Source organism: Eschrichtius robustus, chromosome 1 (genome assembly GCF_028021215.1).
Source record: "Eschrichtius robustus isolate mEscRob2 chromosome 1, mEscRob2.pri, whole genome shotgun sequence".
In the NCBI taxonomy this organism is placed as follows: Eukaryota; Metazoa; Chordata; class Mammalia; order Artiodactyla; family Eschrichtiidae; genus Eschrichtius; species Eschrichtius robustus.
In genome coordinates, this window is record NC_090824.1 from 817,749 (window position 1) to 826,307 (window position 8,559).

The 8,559-nt window shown below is 67.7% G+C and overlaps 1 protein-coding gene across 3 annotated transcripts; it reads left to right on the forward strand.

The window, feature by feature from the left end:
- The first annotated feature begins 235 nt into the window (after nt 1–235).
- NUDT14 (nudix hydrolase 14) lies at nt 236–8,258 on the forward strand. 3 transcript variants are annotated; one of them, XM_068545860.1, is made up of 5 exons: nt 236–387; nt 3,802–3,845; nt 4,460–4,524; nt 4,726–4,963; nt 7,944–8,258. In XM_068545860.1, exons 1-5 carry the CDS (start codon nt 307–309, stop codon nt 8,182–8,184), a joined length of 669 nt encoding a protein of 222 aa, XP_068401961.1. In that variant the 5' UTR covers nt 236–306; the 3' UTR covers nt 8,185–8,258. The 3 variants fall into 3 exon arrangements, with proteins under 3 accessions (XP_068401961.1, XP_068402144.1, XP_068402051.1); XM_068546043.1 differs by having other exon boundaries at nt 7,991–8,258; XM_068545950.1 differs by having other exon boundaries at nt 4,493–4,524.
- The last annotated feature ends 301 nt before the right edge of the window (nt 8,259–8,559 follow it).

Consider the following 8,559-nt stretch of genomic DNA (forward strand, 5'->3'; position numbering starts at 1 on the left):
CAGACCGTCCCCTCCAGTTGCGCCCGTCCCGCCCTGCCGCACACTCGGCTGACCCCCCCCCCTGTCGCGGGGCCCACCTGGCGAGCCCCCGGCGGTCGCGAGCCCCCGACCTGCACGGGGACCGGGGCAGGTGCTACCTGCGCGCTGGGCCCGCCCTCCCTGCTCGGCGCCGCCCCGCGCCGCCCCGCGCCGCCCCGCCCCGCGCGCACCGGGCATGCGCAGAGCCCGGTCACACGCCCGCCCGCTCGAGTCCTGAGCGGACTCTGCCCGCGTCCGCCCCGGGCCCGCGCTACGCCGCGCGCCGCCATGGAGCGCATCGAGGGGGCGGCCGTGGGCCGCTGCGCAGCCTCGCCCTACCTGCTGCCGCTCACGCTGCACTACCGCCAGGTGAACCCGCCTTCCGCGCCTTCCGCGGCCCGACGCCGGCCCCGGACCCCGCCCCCGCGCCCATGGCCCCGCCCATGGCCTCGTGCCCCCGCCCCGCGGGCCCCGCCTCTCCGCCGAGCGCTCTGCCCGTGAGTCCGGCTTCGCAGACCGGTTGAGCGAGCGCCCGGCTCTGGGCAGGGACACCTCGGGGGACCACTCATTCCTCCAAGGAGGCTTTGCTGGGCCCCGGCCCTTTTTTGCGGTGGGACGTATCGGGCGCCCCGGGGATCAGGGAAAGCTTCCCGGTGGTGGTGGTCTCCGTTCTGGACAGAGGAGGCCGGCGAGGGAGCTGGTGAGCACTGGAGAGCCTCTCCAGGTGGGCTGCCTGCCGGGGCGTCACCTCCTCCTGCCGGCCCGGGGAGGGAGCGCAGGACCACACCGCCTCCCCTGGCGCCGTGCAAGTAGTAGGCTCACAGGAAACACTTGTTTGTCCAGTCGGGCCCCCGCCTTCCGCTTGCCGCTGCACCGAGTTCCTCCACGCCGTCCAGGTGAGGACTGCACTCCTCCGAGTCTGGTGCAGGCCCTCCCTGGTCCTCAGTTAGGACCGGTAGTGCAGGTCTTTGGTGCCCCTCTGCCGGGCCGTCCCCGGCCTGCAGCAGCCTGTGCCTCCGCTCCTCCCCAGGCCCCTTGCTCTCACTAACCTGTGAAGCCCTCTTGACGCCCAGCCTGAGAGAGGCTGCACTCCCCTCCCCCCTCCTTTGTCGCTGCTGTCCCGTTGGCTCTAGGGGACAGGGAATTCCTATCCCCAGGATGGACCCAAGTTGGCAGCACCGGCCTGGGGCAGAAGCCGGGGTTGGTTGAGGGGCAGAGTGCAGGGACACGGAGGTTGCTGCCCTTTCTCTGGTGTTGGCCTGGGGCGGGGATGCCTGATTGTGGCCGCACAGCCTCCAGGGGCTGGGGCTCTGGGGGCAGCAGGTGGGCGCAGGGTGGTCCAGGCACGTAACCGCTGTGGCACGTGTGGTCCAGGCACGTGGCCTATGGCTGTGGCACCCTCCCCCACTTCCTGTGGAGTGTGGATGGGTGCTGGTAACCAAAGCTGAGCCCACGCGGGTGGTAGGCTGCGATGGACACAGGCTGGGGGCCGGGGTGGTGTTTCCCAGGGGCCATGGGACACTGGGCTGGGTGGTAAATGTCACTGAGGGGCATCTGCAGCCTTTGGTCAGTAGCCGCCCATGGCCAGGGGAGATCTGGTGGATGGACAGACAGACCAACCAGAGGCAGGGCACCCGCATGGCTCTGGGGGGGGGGGCTGTGTTTAAACTCCAGTCTTGTTCCTCCCTCCCAGGGCCCTGGAAGATGAGCCAGGCCTGGGTCCTGACCCTCTGGGAGGGGCTGGCTGGTCCTCAGTGGGCCCCTCTGGACCTTCCCCTGCACCCTGCCTTGGCTGGACCTGAGGGTCTGACAGATGTTTTGATCTTGATCCGAGAGGGTACCTGAAACCAGCACGAGGTGACACTTACCCTGAGGGAGGCAGGGGACACAGCTGGCACATGGCAGACTCGGGGGCAGGCCTTCCCCAGAGCTCGTCCTGGGGGGTGGCTGGCCCTGGGGTGGCCAGATTGCAGGCAGGCCCAGGCTTGCCTCTTGGGGTGGTGCCTCACAACGGCCTCCCGGGCAGCCCGACCTGCACAGGACAGGACATCGGCTCTGCTTCCCGCTTGGAAGCCGAGGCTACTGCCCGTCCGGAGCACCTCTGCCTTCAGGCCCAGCTCAGACCAGTTTTCCCAGCTCCCCTCAGACCAGCACGTGGGCCTCTGCCTTCAGGCCCAGCTCAGACCAGTTTTCCCAGCTCCCCTCAGACCAGCGCGTGGGCCTCTGCCTTCAGGCCCAGCTCAGACCAGTGTTCCCAGCTCCCCTCAGACCAGCACGTGGGCCTCTGCCTTCAGGCCCAGCTCAGACCAGTGTTCCCAGCTCCCCTCAGACCAGCACGTGGGCCTCTGCCTTCAGGCCCAGCTCAGACCAGTTTTCCCAGCTCCCCTCAGACCAGCACGTGGGCCTCTGCCTTCAGGCCCAGCTCAGACCAGTTTTCCCAGCTCCCCTCAGACCAGCACGTGGGCCTCTGCCTTCAGGCCCAGCTCAGACCAGTTTTCCCAGCTCCCCTCAGACCAGCACGTGGGCCTCTGCCTGTCAGGGCCCACTGCTGGGAATGCTCTTTCTTTTCTGTGGGGCCTGGTGCAGTGTCACCTCCTCCAGGAGGTCCTCACACAGGCTGTTCCTTAGTGTCCTCGCTCTTTTGCAGCCCTGGTTGCACTTTCGGTGTCTCTGGTGCTCAGATCCATGTCTGTTTCGTGGCTCGGACGGGGCCCCAAGTGTGGGGTCAGGAGCTCGCCAGGGCGCAGGGCTGACCCAGTGGCTGAGCGGCAGTGGGCTAAGCAAGCCGGTGGTGGGCGTCCACAGGGCTGGGCTCTAGGGCCCCAGGGCCAGCCCCGTCCTCAGAGACCCCTTGGGGAGGGGTCAGGGCCAGGCGGAACAGCCCGGAGGACGGGAGCCTGCCTCGCTTAGTGGTGTCCAGCTGGCAGGGTTCTGGCCCCTCATGCCCCCTGCCGGCTGGAACCCCGCTAGCATCGGTTCTGGCCGCCCCCGGCGGTGCTGGCCCAGGCCCTGGCCCCCCGCACTGCCTTTTGTTCACTGAATGCTGCTCAGAGCCCTGGGAGCTGCTGGGCAGGGTGTCCAGGGTCGGGGAGCAGGAGGGTGGCAGGAAGTGACAGAGCAGCAGGACCACAGGACACAGGAGAGACAGCCCAGGACAGAAGCCGGGCCGGGGAGAGGGCCGTCCACTGTCCGGTCGTCATCACTGAATCATCACGTCCTGCGGGCTGAGCTCCTGCCCGGCGCAGGCACACCCTTCCCCAGCTGCTCCCGGGGCTGCTGCGCTCTCAGGAGGCCCGCCTGCCCCTGCTGCCCTCCTGTCACCCTTTGTCCAGTGGCCCAAGGGAGCTTCAGCAATGAAAACCTGATCTCTGCTCTACCCACTTGGGACCCCTCCTGCCCCTCGCCCTGACTGTGAGGACACGTCATGCCTGCCTCTCCCCCACACCCCCATGGTCCTTCCCACACTTGGTGACAGCCTACATCTCTCTGCAGCTTCTCATGCTCAGCTTGTGCTGGGTGGCGGCTCATGCTGTGCCTGGGACACCTTCCCACCCTTTGCCCCGGTTTTCTGCCTCACCCCTTGAGAGCATCTGGCTGTCCTTGACTTCCCTGCCCACCCTGGCGGCTACCCCCTCCCCCCCACTGCAGCTCCTCGCTCCCGATGGGCCCGGGCCGTGACTGGCCTGGTGCAGTGGGTCTGTGTGGCCTTCTCACTCCCTGGAGCACCTCCACCCGCGCTGCCAGCCCTTCAGCCCTCCCTGACCGCTGCCCTGCCTCTTGCAGAATGGTACCCAGAAGTCGTGGGACTTCATGAAGACCCATGACAGGTGAGGGCCCAGCCTGGCTGGCCGCCGGGGAAGCCCCAGGCTGATGTCTGCAGGGACACCGGGCCCAGGGGCACAGAGCCCCACCCGCCTCTGCGTGTCTGAAGTCCCCACTTTCCCTGTCCTCTCACTGAGGGGTCAGCCCGAGGCCTGGAGCCCGAGCTGGGTCCCAGCTCAGGCCACCTGGACCATGGTGGTGGGCAGGCCCTCTTGGACCTGAGGGAGGCTGCCCAGGCGCCCTTGCCCCCGAGCGTTGGGAGTATGGGCCGGATGGCAGCGTGGCTTCAGGAGTGTGGCTGGCGGCAGCTGGCCAGCAGGGGCCACGTGTCCCGTCAGTCACCCGCCCTCAGCTGCTTCTACCCCCGGCCTGCCCAGCTGCCCAGTATGTCCTTCCCACCCCCCGGTCCCCGTCCTGCCAGCTGGAATACAGGAGGCCTGGGTCCTAGCCTGACTGTGTGACCCTGGCAAGCTGTGACCCAGCCTGGGCCTCAGTCTGCCCATCTGAGCAAGGGACACCACCTTCCTGGGCTGTGGAGGAGAGGAGGTGGGCTGGGCCCCCAGGGGGGGGTGAGGTGAGGGGGCTGCTTCTATGCTGAGCTGGGGCTCTCCCCCTGCAGTGTGACCATTCTCATGTTCAACTCTTCTCGAAGGAGCCTGGTGTTGGTGAAGCAATTCCGGCCAGGTGAGGTGGCCCGAGAGGGGTATGGGGGGAGGGGAGGCTGGCACGCTCACGTTCAGGCCCCTGGGGTCCTAGGGTCAGAGTGCAGACGTGGGGAGAGGGCTCTAGAGGAAACTGAGGCCCGGCAAGGGGGTCCGGCCAGAGCGCGTCACGTGGAGCTGGCCACCACAGGGCGGTGACCGCGGTCTGCCTTCCCCCGACCAGCTGTGTACGCTGGCGAGGTGGAGCGCCTCTTCCCGGGGTCCCTGGCTGCCGTGGACCAGGACGGGCCCCGGGAGCTGCGGCCCGCGCTGCCGGGCTCGGCAGGGGTGACGTTCGAGCTGTGCGCCGGCCTCGTGGACGAGCCCGGGCTCTCGCTGGAGGAGGTGGCCTGCAAGGAAGCGTGGGAGGAGTGCGGCTACCACCTGGCCCCCTCCGACCTGCGCCGGGTCGCCACGTACAAGTGAGTGGGGCTGGGCCCGTGGGCCTGCGGGGCTGGGGAAGGGCCGTCTGCTGCCAGCGCAGCCCAGGGGATGGGACGAGCTGCCTGGGAGGTGGTGAGCACCCGGTTCCCAGGGGTGTGCAAGCAGGGCGATTGCTCCTTGTTTTTCAACCTTCCCACACTGGGGGAAGGTTGGACTGAACGCACCTCAGGGCGTGATCTGGGCTGGAACCCGGGGCCCTCAGGGCTAGTCCTGCAGCGTGCTTGGCCCCGTGCCCTCCACCGCGGCGGGGCTGGCTCGGCTCCGGCTCTGGGTGGCAGCTGCTGCTGACAGATGCCTCTACTTCCTGTGGGATTAAGCGCCGAGCGCTGGGGGTGGGGGTGAGTCACAGGTCTGCTCTGACAGCGGCTCAGGGGCGAGGGAAAGGCCGAGTCCTGGGCCGGGGTTGGGGGGCGAAGTGCGGCCCGCCCTCGCCAAAGCCCAGGTGCCCGCCTGCCCCTCATTCCCCCCGTGAGGCCGGCAGCTGGGGCCGTCTTCCCAGGGCAGGATGTCGGGGTGAAGCCCACCCTTGGCCTGCGGATGCCGCGATGGGTCCCTGACCTTGGTCAAGTCTGGGAGCAGGAGGAGGGTCTCATGGTGTCGCCCTGATGCTGAGCCCCTGGCGGCCTTCTCCAGGGGTGGAGGGGCCCTCCTCAGTCCAGCAAGGGGCCGCTCAGTGTTGGGCCTGGGCCCCCTCGGCGACACCCAGGGCCTCGTCCGGGCGCCCCCGGCCTGGGAGTTGGGGGGGGGGAAGTTGACCTTTAGTCCCGGGAACTTAAACGTAGGGTTTCTACACCAAAGAGCCAGACATCTTGGTGTGAGGGGCCTCAGTTATCTGCAGGCATCCTCCGCGTGGCTGGCCAGTGGCCACTTGGCCTCTGAGCCTTTGGGCTGGCGGTCCGGGGGGTCGGGAGAATCCAAGGGGCCTGACCTCGGGTAGGGGTTGAGCCAGTGGGCAGGCCAGGAGGAAGGCAGGTGGAGGTGCCCTGGAGGGTTGGGGTCCCCCGAGCAGGTGAGTCTGGGTGGAGTCCTGGCCGAGGGGCTGCATGGCAAAGGCTCAGGGGCAAGGGGACAAGCGGCCCTGGCCTCTGGGCCACGGCCTGATCCTGAGGGTACTGGGGAGCCAAGGAGGGTTCTGGGCAGCGAGTGGCCTGCTCAGACTGCATTTGAGAGATGAGGATGGCTGGCTGTGGGGAGGCAGGACCGGACGGGGCTGGAGTGGGGGCCAGGGCAGCTCTCCCCGGGAGCCCGACGGCGGGCTGCATGAGCAGGAGCTCGTGCTGCCCTGTGGTAGGGCCCACGGCTTCCTTCCGTGGCCCCGGGGGTGAGCCAGGCCACTCACCTGCCCGTCCCAGGTGACAAGGCCCAGCGCTTGTCTGAGATCCCCCAGCTGAGGACGTGATTGAGTGAGCAGGGAGAGGCAGTGCCCGGCCTGGCCGGGCACATTCTTCTCGGCGCCGGTGTCCGTCACACGCCGGCGGAAACTGGGACTGGAAACCCCACAGACCGCTGCTTCCATCAAAGGCGCAGGCTGTAGCTGCCGGCGGAAATGGGCTGTCAGGAAGGGTCCGAGGGAGATAAGGGGCCGGAGGGCGGAGGAAGCAGCTGGGTGAGGTCAGTCTGGGTGGGGCCCCGCCTGGGGGTGGGAGGCTTGAAGCTCCTCCAGCTCTGCTCCTTGCCCCACGTGCGGGGCGCACCTCTGGGGCCGCTTCCAGCTGCAGGCCCCGGCTGGCCTCAGCTAACCTCCCGGGGTGGCCTGGGGTCTCCCTTATCCCCTGGACGTCTCCCCAGACACCCTCTGGCTCCCCTCTCCCCCTGCAAACCATGCTCAGCCCTTCCCCTCCGGTCTGTCACCCCGTCCTCATGGCCAGCAGTCACCACGGCTGTGCACTCCTGACCTCCACCGGCACCAGTCTGGGCCCCTGCCCTCTGCCTGGGTGCCTGTCCCCCTCCTGGTGGCCAGAAGCCCCCTCCCGGCCACCACCTAGGGAGGGAGGGGACTCCTTGACACCTCCCTCCAGCCTGTGAACCCTGGTCCTGGCCCTGGGGACCTCGCCCCACCCCGCCGTGAGCCCCAGCCCCCCACCCAGCCCAGAACAGGCGTCCTGCAGGTGCCCACATGGCAGTGCTCGCAGACCCAGGCTGCACTGGCCAGAGCCCGGGTGCGAACCGGGGCGCGCTGTGTGGGGAGAGGCCTGGCTGAGGCCCGGCGTGAGCAGAGTGCTGGTGCCGCAGAACCACCTGCCGGACTCAACAGCTTTCAGCGACCCCCGTGTACAACCTCACGGTTGCTGTGGGTCAGCAGTCTGCTTGCTGGGGACTTGGCCCCCTGCTCGGGGTCTCGCAGCCTGACCGCCAAGCTGCGGTCAGGCGTTGGCCAGGCTGAGGTCTAATCTGGGGCTGAGGGTTGTCTTCCCAGCTCCTCGTGGCCGTGACTGAGGGCTCTGTCTCCCGCTGGCTGTCCGCCGGGGGCCCATGGTCGGCTCCTAGCCCATAGGCCCTGGCGCGTGGCCCTCTTGCAGCATGGTGGCTTACCTTGTCTTCAGGTGTCTCTCTGACGCTTTCCATCTCTGACCCCTGAACTGGCAATGAAGAGTTCGCCTGATTACGTCAGGCCCACCCAGGATGATCTCCCTTTGTGATGAACTTGAAGTCACCTGGTTAGGGCCCTTAATTACATCTGCAGGATTCCGCCTTCATCGCCTGACCTAACCTCATCACGTGGGAGCCTATTCACGGTGGGAGGTCACAGCCAACGTGTTCCTAGGTTTCCTCCACACTTGAAGGGAGGGGATTACATGGAGTGTGTACACCACAGGGGGGAATCTGGGGGGCCAGGGGGCATCCTGGAGCACGCCTACCAGGGGCTGGAAGGAGCGGACGAGAGAGGGCTGTGGAAGGGGCAGGGGTGGCCAGCGGGGCCTGTGTGGCTGCCTCAGCAGATGCTGTCTCAACCCGTAGGTCTGGTGTGGGAGTGACCGGCTCCAGCCAGACCATGTTCTACGCAGAGGTGACAGATGCCCAGCGGGGTGGCCCAGGCGGGGGCCTGGCCGAGGAGGGTGAGCTCATTGAGGTTGTGCACCTGCCGCTGGATGGCGCCCGGGCCTTCGCAGATGACCCGGATGTTCCCAAGACCCTCGGCGTCATCTTTGGTATCTCGTGGTTCCTTAGCCGCGTGGCCCCTGGCCTGGGTCCCCAGTGAAACTCCAGGGTGTCTGGACGAGCCCAGTTCTGGACACTTGCCCTGCAAACCCAATAAAGGCTGGTGTAGCTCTAGCCTGTGTCTACTGACTCCGAGCTGTGACCGGGGTGGGCTGGGGGGCAGGGGAGGGTGCGGGCTACGTGAAAGCCCCTCAGCTCCACCGGAGCAGAAGCCTTGGCTGCAGGTTGTGCAGGGGGCAATTGGGAGTTGGCGGCTGGCAGGGGGCTAGGCCAGGCCCTGGGTAGTGCCACAGGCTGAGTGCCGTGCAGTGCCACTTCTGCGGGTAGGAGAGGTTGGGGACGGGCTCAGCCACGTCAAGCGCTCAGGGCCCACTGGGTACTGGGCGATGGATGGAGCTATGGCCTCAGGAGTGGT

Excerpts from the sequence above, each read along its gene's own strand:
- NUDT14 (XM_068545860.1), top strand. The coding sequence starts at position 307 with ATGGAGCGCATCGAGGGGGCGGCCGTGGGCCGCTGCGCAGCCTCGCCC. Across the intron at positions 388-3,801 it reads TCACGCTGCACTACCGCCAG|AATGGTACCCAGAAGTCGTG; the intron begins GTGAACCCGCCT and ends TGCCTCTTGCAG. Across the intron at positions 4,525-4,725 it reads GGTGAAGCAATTCCGGCCAG|CTGTGTACGCTGGCGAGGTG; the intron begins GTGAGGTGGCCC and ends TCCCCCGACCAG.